Raw genomic sequence first — 21,371 nt, 5'->3', positions numbered from 1 at the left:
ATGTAATCCGTCTTCCAAGAACAGGGGGGGGTTTCATAACAGTGATCCCCGACTCACCACCCACCACCCACCCCCCGCCCCCACCGCCCAGCCCCGACTCACCACCCACCACCCAACCCCTGCCCGAGCCCTGCTTCCGAACCTTTTCCGTCAGTCACCCTCTCCGCGGTCCTAATCAAATTATTACTGCTGGGTCAGAGGTCACAGCTGAATGCCGCAAGCCTCCCTAGGGTGGTGTTGTGGGGCGGGGGACGGGGAAGAGAGTGGGGGGTGAAGCCCCATGGAGACACAGACGCCTCACAGCAGCATTTAGCGGCTCACTCTCAGTGTGCCCTCAGAACTGCCCGTCTGCTGTCTGAGCTCCCTCTCCTCCCGGGCTCCTGAGGAAGACTGGGGAGGAAGGAGCTGTGTCTAGCGCTGAGGGAAGGTTGACTGCGCAGATGAGAGATGCCATACATGCAGGAACTACTCTTATTCTTTTATAATTTTATAGCCCACCCATATCCTGCACACTGTTCCTGAGGGGAGTTTTAGGGACACACCCTGCCCCAGCAGCTAGCTCAGTTACCTCACTCAGCTCAACCCCCCCACCCCAACCACCCCAGGCTCCCTTTCCTCATTCAGCTCCCCCACCCCCTCCCCCTCCCCCCAAGAACTGCATACTCCTTTAGAACTGTACTGACATTACACTGATAACAACACTGTATTCCACCGCTCTGTCTGAAATACATTACTGTGTGGTCATCTCATCTGCACTGAGGAGGAATAAACTTTTGCATTCCAGCATTTGGTGCACACTTTTATTTATTTTCCTGGATGCTCATGGGTACACCTTGCACCTGGAGAAACCATTTAGCTGGCATTAGCATTGCTCTGGAAGGAACGTTCATTGTGTGGTGACATGAAAGCGTGCTATGTCCCAAAACCCGCCTGCATTACAGTAACCAGGTGCAAACTAACGGATGCAACACTGAGACACTTCAAAAATAACCACAACCACAAAGAAGACCAATCCCCCATAGATGTTCCAAAGTATGAATTGGGGTAATCACTGACTGTCCTTACAATCTGCACTCTTATCCAAAATAATTTGCCATAACTACGATGTAACACATAGGCTACAAGTTGGCAATCTAACAAGCACATTACATTAAAAGGCTGTAATTTGAGAGTTGATAGTGTATCAGGATCAGCAGATAGCAGACAGTGAATAGTGGATAATGGTAAAAGATGCACATTATCTATATGTAGTCCTGTATCTTTTTAATAATGCTGCTCTGCAGAGTCCTCAGCAATAGACATCCTACCCCTCAGTCTGGTTGCCAGACGATGGCCATTGGCGTCCTCGGCTGCACGCGTCTCCAGAAGAGGGTTGTCTCTCCTCTCCAGCGCATCTTCCGAGAATCACCTCCACCTGTACGGGAGACTGAAACAAACGCGGTAGCACACAAAGCAAACGAAACACAAAACAGGGACGAAAATCAGAGCAACATAACAAGCTATTTATTTGCTATTATCCTTTGGTCCTTTGTCCTACTGGAGGGTCTCTCTCTCTCTCTCTCTCTCTCTGTCTCTCTCTCTCTCTCTCTCTCTCTCTCTCTCTCTCTCTCTCTCTGGCCCTTCATACTGGTCAGACCCTCGTACACCTCCTTTCGCCGCCACTCAGATGAAAGCTCGGCAAAGCTCACCCTCCCCCCCCACCCCACCCCCCTCCCTCCCTCCGCAGTCACTTTGCATGGAGATGGGTGGGGGTCCCGCCACAAAATAATATTTTATTGAGTTCTAATACAGCGAGCTGGCAGGGCGCATAGCGGGTAGGGGTCAGAGGGCAGTGATGCCAACACGAGTCTGACGAGGCCGCAGGTTACTGTAAGGGGGCGAGAATGACAGCGCTAATCTGCCCCATCTCTTCCTCTGCTCTCTCTCTCTCTCTCCCTCCCTCTGGCTGCCTCTGACTTTGTTCCTCTGCCTGTCTGTTTCCCTCCATTCTCAGACCCATGTTCTTTGATGGGTACAAGAGCAGGCCTACTGAATCCAATAGTGTAATCTGATATAATTATTAATAATTACACTGGGAACCTATAGTCTACTTTTTGTTCGCATTGACTGTTCGGTGTCTTTATCTGTCAGATAGCGATTACTGGTGTGCACATGTTTCCCAATGATCTTTCCCTAATTATTATTTTGTACATTATCTTGGTCTTAACAAAATCTGAAATAGAGGATTTCCATGTAAGATTAATAAGAAATGACCTGCCCTAGCCTACAAGCTAAAAGGTGTTTGAAATTAGCCAGGTCCTACAACTATTACTGGCAGCAATAATGAAATCGTGACCAGATAGGGTTCATGAGTTCCATTAGAATTTGCGTACATGGCTTTAATTAACCATGCTCGTTAAAAGCAAAGTAGGCTAGGTATAGGTTTATCATTTTAGAAAGGCAGATTTCACCGCTTCTTAAGCAGGATGGAAACAGGTGCTCTACAGCGCGGCAAAGTTTTCAATGGAGCTATTTTGAGTAACAGATGTTGAGGTCTATTGTCTCCGGTTTTGGCGGGCGCTGTAGAAGAATGTTAAAACATTTGATTTACATTCTGCCGGTTAACGGGCTGCCCTAAGGGACCCGCAATGAGGCATAGATTGGTCGGCACCGCCCCCCTCTAGGCGGTTTCCAGGAGGGGGCTACAAAAGATTGGTTCTGGACAAGGGGGAGGTGGGGCGGCCGATGCGCAAAAGCAGCCTTTTAAAAGTTAAAGCGATGCGGCTAATTAGACTGGGCTGTCACAGACGTCGCACAGCTGAAAAGGTGCTGATTTGCTTTGTTAGTTTAGGCGCGCTGAGTATTGATTCGCTGAACTCCTTGAAAAGGATGGAGGGGGATGCTTGCCATCCCCATAGAAAATCGTTGGCAACACTGCCTATAATGTCCTATTGTAAATTGTGTGACATTATCGATTACAAGCATCTTAAATGATCGCTGTCGGGCGTTCATCAATGGAAATAGTGCAGTCGGGCAAACACACAACAATCGTATGCTTTGGTTTGCAAAAAAATATTTATTTTGTTTTCAAAAATCGTTGATTCGAGGCTAATATTTTCTGATATACCTGACCAATTAGTAAATTCGTACTGTGCAACTATTCTGATTATCAAAATAGGCTACACGCGTTCACAGTGATCAATTTTTTTCTAAAACTTGAAAGTCCTAGCCTATATCTTTTTTCCGTGGCCAAGTTCTCAAACTAAGGAACACCTTGCCAGGGCCACAGCTGTCTCTGTCCGCGTTTTTCTCTTTTGTTTTGAAATGGAGGGAGAAACACAAAGGCCCTGCAACAAAAACCCGTCTCGGGTCAATTTATTTTGGCGGGTTACTCGTCTTTTAATCTATAAAGTCTACTTGTTTTATATATAAATGTACCAGGGGAAATATGTTATAATTTATGACAACTACGTTTTGTCAATCAGCATATCCGTTTAAAACCTTAAAACGATTTAACTAAAATGTTGCATTGGACAATGCCATAGGCCTACGCTACAGTGGTGCGCTGAGTGAATTCATAAGGTATGTTTTCTTAAGCCCTAATAGACTACATTATGTAAAAATGCGTTACAGGAAGAATCGGTCATAAAATACTTGAATATTGGCACATTGCTGTTTTGTGATGTCTGTATCTCACCGATATCATGAGATCTTAAACTCATTCTGCTCCCTTATTTAGCGCTTAACATTTGTTGCACTTAAGCTATACGTACAGAAGCCTAATACATGTAGTGTTCTCTATGGATTTACATCACTTTATCAACCATCAGTCTCCAACAATAACAGACAGGCACATAGCCTACTTACGCGGGCTAGTTTCACGTTAATATGTAAACGAATCCAGAATTGGCTACCTAATACAAAAAATGCAATTACGAATTACAGGACCGAGTATGTAAAATTTACGCCCCCTCGCCAAATTTATTAGAATTCTGCTTTGGTGGTCAGTCATTTAATGAACTGATCTGCGTGACAAACCACACCCCTGGTACCCGTCTCTGTCCCGTCAGTGGTTTAAGGTTACTGTTCTCCCCATTCCAATTGGACGAAGTCATTCTGTGTACCACACTAAAACTCCCGTCGCCTCTAACCACCATTCACAACAGTTGTCAGTGTGGTAGGGGAGGGTGATGGAGGAGTTAAGCATGTAGATTCTACGAATCTTACTCAAACGCGACTGCTCAGTCCGTCAGTTGTAGGTGGGATAGTGGTAGTTCACTAGGCAACAGTCGAATTATGGAATTTGTCGATCTTTCTGTCGCTGGATAAAATTAAAAAGAAGTCACGCTTTTTTGCCAAAGGAAAAACTACAGGAGATAGGAGCGGTTAAAACATTACCGTTTTTTTACTCGTTGCTACTACGTCAATTCGTTTAAAAATGCCTCCCTTTCGGGTATACATCGCGTGGATCCAACTTTGGCTGATTTTTGACACGGCTTTTTCCAGCTACTCAGAAGACCAATGCAGCTGGAGAGGAAGGCAAGTTCACGTTTAATGGATGGTTGTTATTAACATGTGAAAGTATTTGGATTTTCACCTCGTAAACGGCTAAGTTCTGGCTCCAAGACTCGTACTCTGCCTAATGTTCCACCTGGATGAGAGAAATGCGCTTTAGTTCTCAGGCTGTCGGTCGGTTGATGAACTGGTCGTAGGGGTGGTCTTGTCCTCTGGACCTAATACGAATCTGCGCAATAATCTCAAGAATATAATTAGATAAAACACACATAGATATATATTTAAGACACGTTCTGTTGTGTGCAAGCCTTTTATGTTGAGTTGGTTTCTTCCACATGTTCCTTTGCATAATATAATTACGTCCTTACCGTAATGTTCTGGTTTAGCCTGCTTTAATATGGCTTTGGAATTAGTTCTGTCACTTGTGGCTGGATGGTTGATGTAGGGATATGTGTGGAATGTGTTCTGCCTGGCTGTTTGCGTAAATGCATAGAAACTACCCGGTGCTGTACTCCATTAGCCGGGTCTCCGTAAATGCATAGAAACTGCCTAGTGCTGTACTCCGTTAGCCAGGTCTGCGTAAATGCATAGAAACTGCCCAGCGCTGTACTCCATTAGCTGGGTCTGCGCAAGTGCATAGAAACTGATCGGTGCTGTACTCCATTTGCTGGGTCTGCGTAAATGCACAAGAAACTGCCCAGTGCTGTACTCCATTAGCTGGGTCTGCGCAAGTGCATAGAAACTGCCCAGTGCTGTACTCCATTAGCTGGGTCTGCTTAAATGCATAGAAACTACCCGGTGCTGTACTCCATTAGCTGGGTCTGCGTAAATGCATAGAAACTGCCCAGTGCTGTACTCCGTTAGCCAGGTCTGCGTAAATGCATAGAAACTGCCCAGTGCTGTACTCCATTAGCTGGGTCTGCGCAAGTGCATAGAAACTGCTCGGTGCTGTACTCCATTAGCTGGGTCTGTGTAAATGCATAGAAACTGTCCAGTGCTGTACTCCATTAGCCTGGTCTGCGTAAATGGATTTGGCGGTGGGGTTCTAACGTCCCCTCTCTCCTCACAGCGGGCTGTCCCAGCCGCCGGGCAGCGTGGAGCAGATCGCGCTCCGCTGCTCGGAGGGCTCGCTGGACTGGCTCTACCCGAAGGGGGCGCTGCGGCTCGCGCTGTCCCCCCGGCTGCCCTCCCCCGCAGCGGGGCCCAGAGGGGCTGGCCCCGGGGGCCACATCACTGCCTGCATCAGGCCCGCTGAGAGCTTCGGGGGGGCCCAGCTGTACCTGGAGCGCGGCGGGGTCCTGGAGCTCCTGGCGGGGGACCGGCCCGACCCCGCCCGCCCCCCCGGGGTGCTCTGCGTCCACCGGCGGCCCGAGGAGGGCGTGACCCTCTTCCTGCAGGCCACGCCCCATCAGGACATCAGCCGGCGAATCGCGGCCTTCCGCTACGAGCTGCGCGGGGACTGGGGCACGCGGCCAGCCCTGACCTCTGACCCCGTCAGCGGCGGAGGTGAGTGTTTGCGTGCTTGCGTATCCCTGTTAAATCCAGTTCAGTTTTATTTTTATATTTATTTTTACTGAGACTCTGTCACAATGAAATACTGAGCCCAAAAACCAGTGGAAGCATCTCCCTGCTCAAACAGTGGGAGAAAAATAACCCTATACATCTATGAGCATATATTACATTACATTATAATCAAACATATCAGCATTTATAGATACCTCTCCTTTTTTCTTGTGAATTTCTTACGGCATATGGGTTTAATTGGAATTGCTGTGTTCTGCCTTTAGCCAAAAACGACACACTTTGCAGTAGGGTGGGCTTAAAAGAATAAGTGACTTTCTGGAGTTAAAAAAAAATATTATTTAAGTTCTAGTTTCTGATTGGCCAAGATTGTTTCTGTATGGCGTGAAGAATTTGTTAGCTACTTACCAAAATTTCTGATAACCTGCTGACTTTATAATGGCAGTCAGAGGGGTTTTCTTGAGTTCATGGATTAAAGCAAGAAAATGACACTCCAAGTAACTCAGTGGACCCTACCTGTTCCTCCGGATTGGGTTAAGCCCCTCAGTGCCAGGTTTGGCGAGGTGCGGCCTCAAAAGGTCTCCAAATCCACCACAAACAGAGGGTTGGCTTTTGGCCTGTGCTCCAGGGCATTCCTGATGGAGTGTGAGTCCCCCCCCCCACACACACACACACACAGAGGAAATGGGGAGGAAGAGGGGAGAAAATTAGCCAGAGTTTCCCTGAGGGGCCAGGGGGGCGGGGCTTCCATTCAGGCACACGCACATGAGAACTGAAGGATTAGCCCGGTTGCCCTGGTGACAGAGAGGCCCACCTTCAGCTGGGATGCTCCCCTTCCCTTTTCTTTCACCCCAGCAGGGGTGCTTGTCTCCAGGAATTCACCCTGTCTGATCAGTGACTGCAGTGGGGGGTCCCACGGGATAGGGCTCCGGTAATTTGGGAGAATTTTGGGGGTAAAGCGTTTCTCTTCCCCCTTGTTCAGTGGAATTGGAGCCGAAACCGAAAGGTTGCGGTCGCGCGCGGGTTTATTCCGGGGGGGGGGGCGGAAAGACGTGCCTTTTAGCGTCCGTTTGAACGGGCGGGCCTGACAGAGCAGCTGCGTGCCACAAAGTCTCGGAGGGAGAGCCCGGTGCCTCTACTCCAAGCGCGACTGGGACTGTAAACGTCTCCGTTCTTTCCCGCGTGCAACGGTTTTATCTGATTCGCCCCCCCCCCCCCAGGCTGGGATGGCCTGTGTGTCGCCCCATCACATCCCCTGCCCACCCCCCCCCCCCTTAGGCTGGGATGGCCTGTGTGTCGCCCCATCACCCACCCTCCCACCCCCCACCCCCCCACCCAGATTTTAGCCATAAAACAAACAGATGTTCTGGGTACTGACTCCTGCTTTTCAACTTTTGCATTTAAAACTTGTCTGTTTGACCTTAATTCATGGTAAATTTATTGTCTTTACCTGATGTTTTTTTTTTTTGCTTTACCTGTCTCATTCACATTTCACACTGCACTTGCTTTTGTTTTGTCTTCATTTACTCCATTAATATAATTTACTTCAATGTTTGTTTATTCTTTGCTTTCACCTTTTGTTTGGAAATCACTTTGATACCTTCTAGGAAGCACAAGTTAATTATTATAATTTATTCCTGTTGGACCTGGACCTCTAGGCTCTGTTCTAGTCTTACATTTGCACCTGAAATGTTAATGTTTGTTTTTTTGCATTTTAGGAGTGAGAGTTTACCGTCAACCTCTCTGGCCCTGTTTCATGTTGTTGTCGAAATTTCAGGGCATAAAATCTTTATTTTCCCATTGCTGTGAAGGCTCTGCATTTTCTGTGTGACTAACACCCCCCCCTCCCCCCTCTTTTCCTGTCAGGTGCCTGTAGGCCCTGCAATGACACAGAAATACTGATGGCCGTCTGCACCAGTGACTTTGGTGAGTTTCTGCCCTTTCCCCGAAGGCCTTAGTCCTAAATTACAACCTTAAGTCTTAACCCATAAACCTTAATCACAACCTTAAACCATAAACCTTTAACCTAATTTACAGCCTTAAAGTATAAACCTTAATCACAGCCTTAAACCATAAACCTTAAACCTTATTTACAGCCTTAAACCATAAACCTTAATCACAATCTCAGACCTTAACCATAACCTTAAATCATAATCACAGCCTTAAACCATAAATCTTAATCATAACCTTAAAGGCTTACTTTGCAGGATTTTTGTTTAGAAAAATTATAAAATAACCAAACGACAAGCCGGAAGGGTTTGTTCAAACTTTGGAATTGCTTTTCCTCAATGGTGACAGCTGAAGTTCACAAGGGGGAGGAAAAGAATTGCCATGTCTTTCTGTTTGTCCTGTAAGTAACGTTACCTCTATCCATCCAACTGGCTACATTAGGTAGCTAGATGGCCACAATTGGGTACTCGTGGCAGCAGTGTAGTGTAATGGGTAAGGAACTGGTCTTGTAACCTAAAGAGCAAGGTTTGATTCCTGGGTAGGACACTACTGTTGTACCCTTGAGCAAGGTATTTACCCTGCATTGCTTCAGTATGAATCCAGCTGTATAAATGGATGCAAAAAATTGTGTAAGTCGCTCTGGATAAAAGCGTCTGCTAAATGCCTGTAATGTAATGGATACTCGGGGTGAGTGGGCTAGGTTGAAGATGGAGGAGGAGACTTCTTTGATTGTAAACACAGAACCACAGCAAGGCTAAGAAAAGTCTGCATAGCATGCCTTTAAAGTGCTAAATCCAGTTTTGGTGGATTTAGCGCGATCTCTGGTCACTGGTGGTCACAACAGTTTTTATGCTCCAAATTCCAGTTACATTTGAAACACAGCGGCATAGTTTGCCAGGGGGTGTAAGCCTGTAAGACTGTCAGCAATGTCGTCCGACACGGTAATATTGAGCAGTATCAGACCTAAAGCGTCAACACGTGGGTACTTTTGATAAGTTTTACTGTTAGAGACATCAGCCGCGACAAATAAGTGAGCTAAGGTCGGGTATGACAGACTGTGGAAGTACAATGTTCGTAGCTATGCTCATGTTCACAATTTTTTTTCACAAGTTCTCAACTCAGTGAAAGTGCGAAAAGGCGGAGTTTAGGCGTGTTAGCCTGTTGGCGGAGATCCTGCAGGGGGCGCCTGGTTTCACTCGCCCGCCCTTCGGCAGTTGTCATGCGCGTGCGTCATCAAATTTGAATATGCTACGGGTGCGCATGCTCGCAGCTGTGGAGCGGTTTATGAACGCAAACACACTGAATCGACACTGCTACAAAAATGCCATTGTGAGAAGGTATTATTTTTTAATGTTAAAAAAATTACGGATTGACACTTTAAACCTTAATCGCAACTTTAAACCTTAAACAATGATCTGAACTGTCAGCGGTGCCTTCTGGTACCATACCCAGTAATCAACTCTATTTCAAATGTGTGTTTTTGAACATATTTCATATGTTATATGAGCTGCTTGCCTAATTTTTCTGCATACCCCCTGCAAAACAACCTACACATCCATGGATGGATATTAAGACATTCAGTTTATACATTTATTCAGTAGCTATTTTTGTAGCAAAAAATATGTTTAAATATATCCCTGATGATACCCAGCAGTAGCGGGTCTCTGTCATGTGATTTAAAGCAACAGTTCCAAATATGTTTTGGATGTGTCTTTGGCTTTTTTACACAAAAAAATCTCCTTGTTAACACGAAGCTCCATTTGATACGTGTCAAGAGTTCAAAGCCCACGGTGGTTTTGCAGACACTACAGGCATTTAGTAGGCGCTCTTATCCAGAGAAACTTACACAACGTTTTACATAGCATTTACATTGCATCCATTTATACATCTGGATTTATATACTGAAGCAATGCGGGTTAAGTACCCTGCTCAAGGGTACAACGGCAGTGTCGAAATCGAACCTGTGACCTTTAGTTTACAAGACTAGCTCCTTACCCATCTTACTACACTGCCACCATAGAGGTGTGGCTCTCCCGAGCTCTGGAGTGAGCTACTTCAGCCTGAACGCTTGAGGGAAATGAGGAGGACTGGGTCCCGCTAGCAATGATGACGTTCACCTAATCCTGCCCAACCCCCCAGTGCAGTCTGGGGGTCGGAGTTCAGACAGAGCGACTTCCACTCAGCCCCCACAGTGTTCAGAACAATCCTTAAAACTTTAATAGAGATGTAATGGGAAGGGAAGAATAGGATGGCATAGCCAGGTTTAGGGGAATAGTGGGGATTTTGTAATCTATGGGGTCAACCGCTCTCATTTCCCAATTTCAAATGACAGCAGCAGGTGTGACGAGGACAAGCTGAACTGAGGATGTTGTAGTTCTTTCAATAACTGACTTAAGTGACTTTTTTCCCCCCCCTAACGTCTCCAAATAAAGTATATTGTCCATGGGTAAAGTGTCTTTAAAGTCCGCATAAATAGGTGCTTAAACCTCTAAAAACAGACAATATCAACCATTCTCAAAGTCGATCTTAGTTCATTCCTTTCATCAAAGTTAGTAAAAATCTGTATTTGTGTATTTTTGTATTGTATTTGTATTGTTGTATTTTTCCTGTGGTATTGCAGTGGAGATTTACAGTGCGTTTTTCCTGTGGTATTGCAGTGGAGATTTACAGTGCGTTTTTCCTGTGTATTTGCAGTGGAGATTTACAGTGCGTTTTTCCTGTGTATTTGCAGTGGAGATTTACAGTGCGTTTTTCCTGTGATATTGCAGTGGAGATTTACAGTGCGTTTTTCCTGTGTGTTTGCAGTGGAGATTTACAGTGCGTTTTTCCTGTGTATTTGCAGTGGAGATTTACAGTGCGTTTTTCCTGTGTATTTGCAGTGGAGATTTACAGTGCGTTTTTCCTGTGTGTTTGCAGTGGAGATTTACAGTGCGTTTTTCCTGTGTATTTGCAGTGGAGATTTATACTGCGTTTTTCCTGTGTATTTGCAGTGGAGATTTACAGTGCGTTTTTCCTGTGGTATTGCAGTGGAGATTTACAGTGCGTTTTTCCTGTGTATTTGCAGTGGTGCGCGGGACCATTCGTTCGGTGTCGGACGACCGGGACCTCCAGACCTCGGTCATCCGGGTGGCGGCCTCGCGGGTGTTCCGGCAGAAGCGCGTGCTGTTCTCGGGCGCGGGGCGCCTGGCGAAGGCCGGCGAGGTCCGCACGCCGCTGAGCTGCGGCGTCCGGCCCGGCCCCGGCAGCTTCCTGTTCACCGGCCGGGTCCGCTTCGGCGAGGCGTGGCTGGGCTGCGCGCCGCGCTACAGGGACTTCCGCCGGGCCTATGACCTGGCCGAGGGGGCGGGGCGTATCCCCTGCGAGCTGCCGTCTGACTGAGGCCACGCCCCTCGCCTGCCAGACCAGGTCTGCCACCGTCCCTCCAGTCCCGGGGACGGGCGTCGCTCGGGGCCGGACGGGCCCTCCCGTGGGCTCAGGCACCGTGGGCCCCGCCGTTTTGGGTCCTGTGTGACCTTTCACCCCAGCTGCCGTAACAGCCCCTCAGTCCCTGCATCCTCAGGGAGATCCAGGAGCTGTGTCCTGGGTGGAGTAGTGTCTGACAGCTGAAGAACATTCCGGGCCAAGCAGTCGATGACCCAGCGTTCCGTTCGCTGTGATTGGTCCAGCCTTTAGTCTGCTGTGGGGGAGACGGGCAGGCCCGTGGCTGAAAGGCACCTGCCAATGCTGGACAGAGCAGACTCAACAAGGACTGTGCTGCCCTGTGTGGTCATTACATCATTAGATTTTCATCACCGTAAGGGATTACAAAAAATACTCAGGAAAGTAATGACTTACCTCTTTCTTGCGTTTGTGGAACCTGCGATATAATATAAAATATAAAATAAAATTGGTCAGCTGTCAGTGAATCAAGGTTGGTTGAATGAATAGAACTGATCCATAGATTTATTTTTTTCATCATTTTCATTGTTCTTGAAGTATTGACGGTGTCCTAAAAGATAAAAATGTGTACGTTATAAGCATCTCACTCCCCCGTTTATTTGTTGGTTGGTCCTGTCTCAGGCAAAGGACCATGGGTAAGATGGGAAGGTTCCACTCAGAGGAAATGGGGGAGCCAAGCTTTTAAGATTTTGACTTGCACTGCTGAGGAAAAGGGAACTTGTAGGAAATATCTATGATCCAAGCACTGAGAAATTTGGAAACCAAATGAAAAAAATGATATGATGTTGCCTATATGTGGGGATGAGTACACAGAATTTAATATATTACTATGGTGACACCAAAGCTAGCTTTGCTAGTTTCCATGGGCAGACTGTCTTAAATTTTATATGACAAGGTCTGTTATTCTGGTAACCATACATGTTTTTATTTTTACTGAACACAGGGTTGCACTTTTTCTTGATGACCCTGTATAAATAAAGCTATATCAGTTTTTAATAAATGTTTGTATTGTACGTACTTCAGGTATTATGTGTATCTAGACCTAGCAGTTAATCTTGTTGAACCAGTCTGTCTTTACCAAGAAATCTTTCTCTGCAGGATGGCTCTGTTATCTTCAGGAAAGGTATTTTTTATTTGTTTGTTTGCTGTAATTTTCTGACTTTAAATATCTATGTTGGCCATAATTGCCAAGCATGTCTCTGAGTTGCTTCCCAGAGTTTCCTGTTCTCATGCAGACAGGAAGTGCTGGAGGTCACATGACCTATTTCTAAGCTTATCCGATGTGCCCAAGATGACGTGTTCTTGTGTACTTGTCTAATGTGTTCTAATGTATAATTTTGGCCATTAATAATGACCACTGAATTCCACGCTATTGTATTTCTTTATGTTTTAACAGATATAAGCTGAAAATGACAGTGATTTTGCCTTGTTTGGGAACTTTTGATGGAGTCCAACGGAGGTCTTTGGCCTGTGTTCAATCTTATTGCAGCATTCTATATTCTATGATCTTTAAAAAAAACAATTTGAGCGATTGTTTCATTTTTTGACTCTTATGCAACTTTTTTTTTTTTTTTTTTTTGTTTCATTTTTTGACTCTTATGCAACTTTTTTTTTTTTTTAAACTTTTTTTTGTTGTCACGATGTTCATGTTTTGTAAGTGTGAAAAGAAACACAGCACAAGCTTAACTTTGTTAGTCATCGTTATGGAAAGATTGAATTTAGGCCACAAAAGGAATGCTGCTGTTCTGGTTGCACATTTTAGTAAGAGTTTATTTAGTATTGAGTTTACTGTTCCATATCTGTAAAGTCCACCGCGTTTATGTAAGGACATCAAATTAAAGTGTGTTCTAGTTGTGTGTGAAAGAGCTCTATACTGCCAGTTTTACTTCCGTTTAAATGTTTATCAATGTTAATATTTGTGTATATTGCTCATGTCAAAGGGCTTGAGCAAAAATATGCCAGGAAAAGCAACACATAATGTGAACAGCTGTATGTGAACAAAATATATAACATCTAAATATGAAACAGTGTGGTCTTTTGCATTTTTCAGGTATATCAGTTTTTTCAGGTATATAATTTTCCAGGATATATAATGTATGGTTTTAGAAGAACTAAATCCCCCATTCACTACCCAAAAGGCTAATGAAATAATAACTATAATAATCTTATACCATTATCTATGCCTGCTTATCCTGCACAGGGTCGCGGGGGGTGCTGGAGCCTATCCCAGAATGCATTGGGCGAGAGTCAGGAATACACCCTGGACAGGCCACCAATCTATCACAGGGCACACTCACCATTCATTCACACACTCATACCTATGGGCAATTAGCCTATCTGCATGTCTTTGGACTGGACATGGATGAAACTCACGTGGACACGGGCAAACATGCAAACTCCACACAGAGGAGTTAAAAGTTTGGTAATGTAGCTTGCACCTAGACCACAACGTGCTTTAAAAGTGAGCAATAAAATCTTAAAATCAATCCTAAACTGTAGAAGCCAGTGAATGGAGGCTAAAATGGGGCTGATATGCTTTATCTTATTAGTCCTGCCAAGGAATCTGGCAGCAACGTTCTGGGCTAGTTGTAATTTAGGTTCTGTTGAGCAAGATGAGTATGTAAAGATTTATAGTAATCAAAGCGTGATTAAATAAAAGCATGAATAACAACTTGAGGTTACATTGGGCAATGGAGAATCTAATTAATTCACAATTTTGGCATTCATGCAGTTAGGACCAATGAGAATAACTTCAGTGTTGTTAGCATTCAGTTCTAGAAAATTTGAACGGCATCCAATTCTGACTGTCTTCAAAACAGTTATGAAGGGAACCTGATTTAAATTATTGGGGTTTATGGAAAGTTAAACCTAATCCGCATGACAATGGGAGATTATATTGTGTCAGTGAATGATATGCCCTAAGGGCAACATATAAAATTGCCCCTGGGACAGAACCACAAGTCACTTTTGCAAGAGAGGACCTGGAATTTCCAGTAAACAGTGCCAGAGATACCACCCCAGTGTTTAAGACAATCAAGCTGGATATGGTGATCCACAGTGTCAAGTGCAGTACTGAGGTACAAAAGATCTAAAATGGAGTCCCCCACATCAACAGCTAGCAGTATTACATTCATCACTTCCAGCAGAACAGTTTTAGTAGTAGTTTAGCTTTATGGAGGTTTCTAAAACCAGACTGAAACTTCTCCGAGACCATTTCCATTCATGAAGCCAGTCTGCTGATCAGCTACATTTATTTTACATGATCTTAGATGAAAATGAAAGCTTGGAAATTGGGTCTATAATGGCTCAATGTATTGTTGTCTAATAAATGCTTCTTAAGAAGAGGCTGAACGATTGCATTTCTAGTAGTTAATGAGCTATTGTTGGTTGCTAGTATATAAGGACAGGCTAAGTGAAATACTTATTTAGTAGAAGTAACGTCAACCAATGTTTCAGCAGAGACCACTTCAAAGAATTCAAAAGGAGGAACCGTAATCATTGGGACTGAGCAGCTGTGGTAATCTGCACTCTGATATTTTATCCCTCATTAACAGAAAAGCTCAAACATTCTACACATTTCTCATGAGAGGGTTCAATACCTATACAACGTGGGGCTGTGGCATGACTAATAATGTTGAAGAGAATTTGGAATTTTTGGCAATTCTTTTCAGTGAGGTCAGGGAAAAAATGTGCTCCCGCAATTCAACATCTGCATTCTCGCATTTCACTAGATTCATTTTCTAGTTCAGTTTAGAGGTTTTCCATATGCCCATGGGCTTTTGGCAGTTGCTCAAGAGCTCAAATGCTCTCAGTAGTCAGAGGCAAGAAATGACTATTTGCCTTCCTTTCCTTAAATGGCACAATTTGATCAAAATTAAAGTGCTACTAAATGATCACAACGATTCATCTGCCAGGGCTGCAGCTCCAGTACAGCCAAATCAGTTAGGTCATGTGATATTTTACAGGGTTCTGTAGGCCAGGATTCTTTTCCCCTGTAGGAAATTAAAAGCCTTCCCACTGACGCCCCCCTCTGCTCCCTCCCTCTGTTCCCATGGGGATGAGAATTAGCTTACCCTCTCCAGATTGCTCGGGGCTTACTCTCTGCCTCCACTCATCCCCGTGTGTGTGTGCGTCCCGCAGGGCCTGGTGTGTGTGTGCGTCCCGCAGGGCCTGGTGTGTGTGTGTGTGTGTGTGTGTGTGTGTGTGTGTGTGTCCGCAGGGCCTGGTGTGGTGTGTGTGTGTGCCATAGGGCCTGGTGTGTGTGTGTGTCCCACAGGGCCTGGTGTGTGTGTGTGTGTGTGTGCCACAGGGCCTGGTGTGTGTGTGTGTCCCGCAGGGTCTGGTGTGTGTGTGTGTGTGTGTCCATAGGGCCTGGTGTGTGTGTGTGTCCCACAGGGCCTGGTGTGTGTGTGTGTCCCGCAGGGCCTGGTGTGTGTGTGTGTCCCGCAGGGCCTGGTGTGTGTGTGTGTGTGTGTGTGTCCTGCAGGGCCTGGTGTGTGTGTGTGTCCCGCAGGGCTGGTGTGTGTGTCCCACAGGGCCTGGTGTGTGTGTGTGTCCCGCAGGGCCTGGTGTGTGTGTGTGTCGTCCCGCAGGGCCTGGTGTGTGTGTGTGTGTGTGTGTGTGTGTGTGTGTGCCATAGGGCATGGTGTGTGTGTGTGTCCCACAGGGCCTGGTATGTGTGTGTGTGTGTGTGTGTGTGTGCCATAGGGCCTGGTGTGTTTGTGTGTCCCACAGGGCCTAGTGTGTGTGTGTGTGTGTGTGTGTCTCACAGGGCCTGGTGTGTGTGTCTCACAGGGAATGGTGCGGGGCAAAGTGTTTCTCATAATCATTTGAGATCATTTGCTGATTTGTTCAAGCCATTACCCCCCTGGGCAATACTTCAGTAAATGCCATTGGCTTTGGCTAATGGCATCTGCACAAGATGCCATTAGCCATTGTAACAAAAAAAGGAAACTACTCATGGTCAAATAAATCTTTGAGCATGACTTTGAGTACACATACTCCAGCGTCTCTGGTCTGGCCCTCTGGTCTGGGAGAGTTACAGCCAGGTCTGTGAACCTGGGGGCAGCATTACTCAGGCAGATGCATGTAAATTCATTCACAATTATAAACCGCTCAGGGGTGTCAGCTAAAGCAATGCAATGCAATGCAAATAATGTAATTAACGACATTATGAGCTTAACACAGGTGTAATTTCGAGCCCGTGGCCCGGAGTGTTCTTAGCCTAGAAATGTAGGTATCTGATTTTTAAATTTGACAGCAGAGATCACAGTGCATCCTTGGCTCAGATTTTGGCAGATAGAGTCAGGAGAGCGTGGACATGGAGCTGTTATTCCTCTGCAGGCTGAGGCCGGGGGTAAGGGGGTTAGGGGGTATTGCTCTTGTTTTGGAACAGCCTGCAGATGGCCGTAATCCTCTGCAGAATGCGATGGAGGGGAGTCCGTCATGGTGCTGTACTGGAATTGGCGCTGGTGACCGGGGGGCGGGGACGGGGGGTGGTTGGATGTTTGGGGAGGTGGAAAGGGGGGGGTCAGGACCCCAGGACGTGGGGCCCTCTGGTTTTCCCGCCAAAATGACTGAAACGCTCGCCACCCCTTCATCTCCTCACCGGTCCTCTCCGCTCCCAGTGCAAACAGCTGACCGCGCGACTCCCCCACGGTGGCGCATTAGCGGGATGGCAGGCGCGTGCACGAGCTGACGAGGGCCGGATGCCACAGTAGAGCTGACCGCGAGGGCTGGGATGCTAAAGGGCTATAGGGCTGACCACGAGGGCCGGGATGCTAACGGGGTTTGAAGCTGACCCGAGGCGGTGCTAACGGCTATAAGGGCTGACCGCGAGGGCGGTGCTAGGGCATAGGGGCTGACGAGGGCCGGATGCTACGGGTACGGAGCTGACCACGAGGGCCGGGATGCTAACGGGCTACGAGAGCTGACCGCGAGGGCCGGGATGCTAACGGGCTTTGAGTGCGCGAGGCGGATACTAACGGGCTTTGAGAGCTGCGTGGCGGATCTACGCTCGTGAGCTGACCACGAGGGCAGATGCTAGCGGGCTTAGGTGACGCGAGGCGGATGCTACGCTACGGAGCTGACCGCGAGGGCGGATGCTAAGGCTACGAGACTGACGCGAGGCGATGCTAACGGGCCCACGAGCTGACCGAGGCGGATGCTCGCTACAGGAGCTGACCCGAGGGCGGATGCTACGGGCTACGAGCTGACCCGGGGCGGATGGTAATGGGCTGTTGTTTTTAAAAATGTTTTCTATTTTTAGTATAATGAATGTGTGTGGGTGCACGCATGTGTGTGTGCGTGTGTGTGTTTGAAACCATGCAAGCATGTGAACGCCTCTATAAAGACATCTGTAAATATGGATGTTAACCTCAGCCTCAGTGTGGAGATTTCATGGTCACTGCTTCATATCAGAAAGCAGGTTCTCGTTTAAAAGTGCTTTCACCTTTGGTTTTCAAAGCTGGGGCAGCTGGCCCAGATCCCCGGCAGAGAGGCGCACCTGCTCCCTCATGAGGAACACGAGTCGGGCTTTCCTCACAGGCCCTGTCGCTAAAAACGCTCGCTGCAAAAAAAAAAGGAGAACATATTTCCCAGAATGTGTGTGATCCTGTGCACCCCCGCCCCCCCTTAAAACAACTCTGTTGACCTCTGCCCCAGATCTGGTGAGAACCTCAGGGCCGGCAGCGGATCAGGTGACCGCTCGCACATTCCGGCTGGAGCCTTACCGCACTGAATCTGCGCTGTGAATTCTTTTTCCTACACTAAAAAAACTTCAAGCTCTTTAATAAAGAATATTTGTTTGAACTACTTAGTTCTGTCTTCTCCTCCGTGAAACACTTCCGTATGAAATTCCTGCTTGTCTAACCTCTCTTCCTCTTTCTTCTTCATCTTTCACTCCCACCCTATCTGTTCATTCTTATACTCTCTCCCTGCTTCGTCCTCTGCATACTGAGGAAGTTCTTTTTCCCTCTCTCCTCCTCCTATTTGCCCCTCTTTCACTTCAGTTTTCGTGCAGTTTCCAAGGAGTCTGAAGGAGGTGCTGACCAGTGACATGATCCTTACCAAAATAATGCATTTCAGAGGGTGTACATGACTGACAGGACAGGAGATAACCCACCATTTCTTTTTCTTTTCTCCCTTTCTTTGCTGATGGATAATAGTGGAAAGCAGAAAAGGTAGAACAATAAGATGAATGCAGAAGTCTTGAAATGTTTAAATTGCTGAATTCCATTTTCTCCCTACCCAACTTTCACTCTCGAAAAATAAACAAAGAAAAATATTTTGTCACAGAAAACTCTGCTACATTTCTTTGTTTCCAACCCATCATCAAAATGGCATTCAGTGTAGCATCATGTAAATATGTAATGTGTACTTGTTCGAAACACGGTGCTACGATGCATCACGCCAGATAAAACATCGGACTGGATCTGGTTTTTGGAACACTTTGGTTGCCGCATTTTTGGACGAGGGAATGCAGGAAATAAGACCGCCAAATCGGCCACTGGGCCATCCCACTTTTAACCCGGCTGCGATGTTTCAGCAAACATTACAATGCACTCCAGCTTCATATAAAAGGTTCTATACTTTGAAACACATATTTTTAGGTACAATTATTGGGGGGGGGGACCCTCTCCCTGTCCCTGCTTGAGCAAAACCTGCCCATTCCCATTCCATTATGTATGAACAAACACTGTCTGTGCCCCTCTCCCCTTTGAATCCTCCCCCCCAAACCCCCTCCCCTTTGAACCTATCCCCCCCAACCCCCTCTGCTTTGAATCCGTGTTGACTCCACTTTCGCGTCGGCCATGTTCCCAGGGCATTCCATGCATACTTCCTGTTGCCCCCACCCCGCCCCCCCAACTGAGTTTTCTGGGGAATGCAAATTTGCTTTCATTAAGCAAACACTATCAATGAAATGGCGGCTCTTGAAACAAAGGCCCCCTTTCACCACAGAAGAAGACCCCGGGAGACAGAGAAGCGTGCGTTTCCTGCGTGGACATGAACATCTCATTTTCATCCCACTAAAGTTCTTTTTTTGCCATGGACTTCCCACGGTAAGCTGCTTATTGGGCCTTGCATGCATTATAACAGACTATACAGCAATGACTCATGCGCAACATAATGCAAAACAAAAAATGTGAGACTGTATTTGAGTGTCATTGGTGGCGTTGCTGAGCGGTGTTTTACCTTTGAAAACTGTACATGGTTTGTAGCTTTCTATACTGTTTAGGGTCAGAAATTAAGCACTTAAGAGTTTGTTATAAGGAGCATATATTTCCTGCCAGTTGTCACCAGGACTTTATACTGTATATTTACATAGTAAAATGTCCAGTGTTAATTCAACTCTAACAGATAACATTTGGCCCTGCTCTGGTCCAGGTCCAGATACCCTGTGCAGTACAAACCCACGCAGGGTCTTTAAGACTCCACAGGACTTACCCCCCCAGCCCCGGTCTGTAGTACTGTCGCTCTACGGCTGACGTTTATTGGGCCCTGTTAGACGTAAGCCGAGTCCGACATGAGCCAAGCCGTTAATCTGGTGTGCAGTCACATCCAAGAGTTCTATTGCGTTTGTGTCTATTGGCACTTCATCGGTCCGGAACGCATCGGGATGAAAGGGATACTTCCCCCAGACGAAATCAGCTCGAGGCTCCAGAACCGCCTGAGACTCTGTGTGCGAGCGTGAGCCTGGCGATACCCAAACTCCGGCCGACTGAAAAAGGTCTGCGGATATTAACCTCGATAATATTTACTTTAGCCCGAATATGATAAAGACCCACCGCACTCGCTCCGAAGGCTGACGGAAAAATAACAAGGGGAACGAAAACACGGCCAGTTCACCGGTCCCGGGGCGGAGAAAGTGGGAAGAATGTTGATCGCGGCGCGCTGCGGAAGACCCCTGGGGGTCGGTTCACCACAGCTGCTGCCAGGGCCCTGTCATCTGAGGTCAAAGGTCGTACGCTCCCGCGTCGCGCTTCCGGCCCAGGGGACGGGCCGAGCCAACATTTGGCTCCTTCAGCGAGTGCCCACTACCCTGCCCGCTGCCCTGCCTGCTGCCCTGCCCGCTGCCCCTACCCGCTGCCCTGCCCGCTGCCCTGCCTGCGCCTGCCGCTGCCCACATCCTGCGGCTGCCCGACCCACTGCCTCTTCCGCTGCCCTGCCTGCTGCCCTGCCCGCTGCCCCTGCCCGCTATCCTGCCCGCTGCCCTGCCCCGACCCGCTGCCCTGCCTGCTGCCCTGCCCGCTGCCCTGCCTGCTGCCCTGCCCACTGCCTACCTGCCCCTGCTCTGTCCTGCCCGCTGCCCTGCCCCGACCCGCTGCCATGCCCGCTTCCCTGCCTGCTGCCCTGCCCACTGCCCCTGCCTGCTGCCCCCTGCGCTTGGCACAGAGACCGCGCTGGCACCGGTCAGACTCGCCCTCCCTCTACTTTCCCAGGATCCCTGGGACTAACGCGTCACTGACATGATCCTGCTTCCCTGTGTAAAGGGTGACATGGCCGAGCAGGAGTACCAAGCTGCGATTATTATTCTGGTTTGAGGCTAGTAGCGCTCGCGCATTCCTCTGCATCCACAGCTGTATCTCTTTCTTTTCTTTCCGCACCGTGTGCAACTTGTCATTAAAATAACGCATTTGTATGTGTCTGTTGAAACAAGGCTTTTAAACGACAGCGCTCCTCATCAGTGCAGTGGGTGTTCTGTGTATATAGGTGAATAGCCAGAGGAGACCGATTGTTCGTCGAGGTGTTCAAACGCGGGCATGTCAAGGTCCTGAGCAGACCCCTAACTCAACTGCTCTGGAATGGAGCATCAATGTAAGCGCTGGATAAGCTCATAAATGCGTCATTTACATTATTGGCATGAATACTTTGGCATGACTCTCTGAATACTTTCAGGCCAGTTTCTTTCATCTGTCTTTTTTTGGATTTATGAGAACATATTTCATGTTTTACTCAGGTAAGCAATG

General features: G+C 47.3%; 1 protein-coding gene across 1 annotated transcript; it reads left to right on the top strand.

The window, feature by feature from the left end:
• The first annotated feature begins 2,702 nt into the window (after positions 1–2,702).
• Positions 2,703–13,428, top strand: LOC135243692 (meteorin-like). Its single transcript, XM_064315684.1, has 4 exons — positions 2,703–4,518; positions 5,564–6,000; positions 7,882–7,941; positions 11,030–13,428. The coding sequence occupies exons 1-4, from the start codon at positions 4,418–4,420 to the stop codon at positions 11,341–11,343; spliced, it is 912 nt and encodes a 303-aa protein (XP_064171754.1). The 5' UTR covers positions 2,703–4,417; the 3' UTR covers positions 11,344–13,428.
• The last annotated feature ends 7,943 nt before the right edge of the window (positions 13,429–21,371 follow it).

Source organism: Anguilla rostrata, chromosome 17 (assembly GCF_018555375.3).
Source record: "Anguilla rostrata isolate EN2019 chromosome 17, ASM1855537v3, whole genome shotgun sequence".
Classification (NCBI taxonomy): Eukaryota; Metazoa; Chordata; class Actinopteri; order Anguilliformes; family Anguillidae; genus Anguilla; species Anguilla rostrata.
This window is presented reverse-complemented; position numbering and strand designations above follow the sequence as displayed.

Coding starts and splice junctions, on each gene's coding strand:
- LOC135243692 (XM_064315684.1), top strand. CDS start 4,418: ATGCCTCCCTTTCGGGTATACATCGCGTGGATCCAACTTTGGCTGATT. Junction 4,519..5,563: donor CAATGCAGCTGGAGAGGAAG/GCAAGTTCACGT, acceptor CTCTCCTCACAG/CGGGCTGTCCCAGCCGCCGG. Junction 7,942..11,029: donor CGTCTGCACCAGTGACTTTG/GTGAGTTTCTGC, acceptor GTGTATTTGCAG/TGGTGCGCGGGACCATTCGT.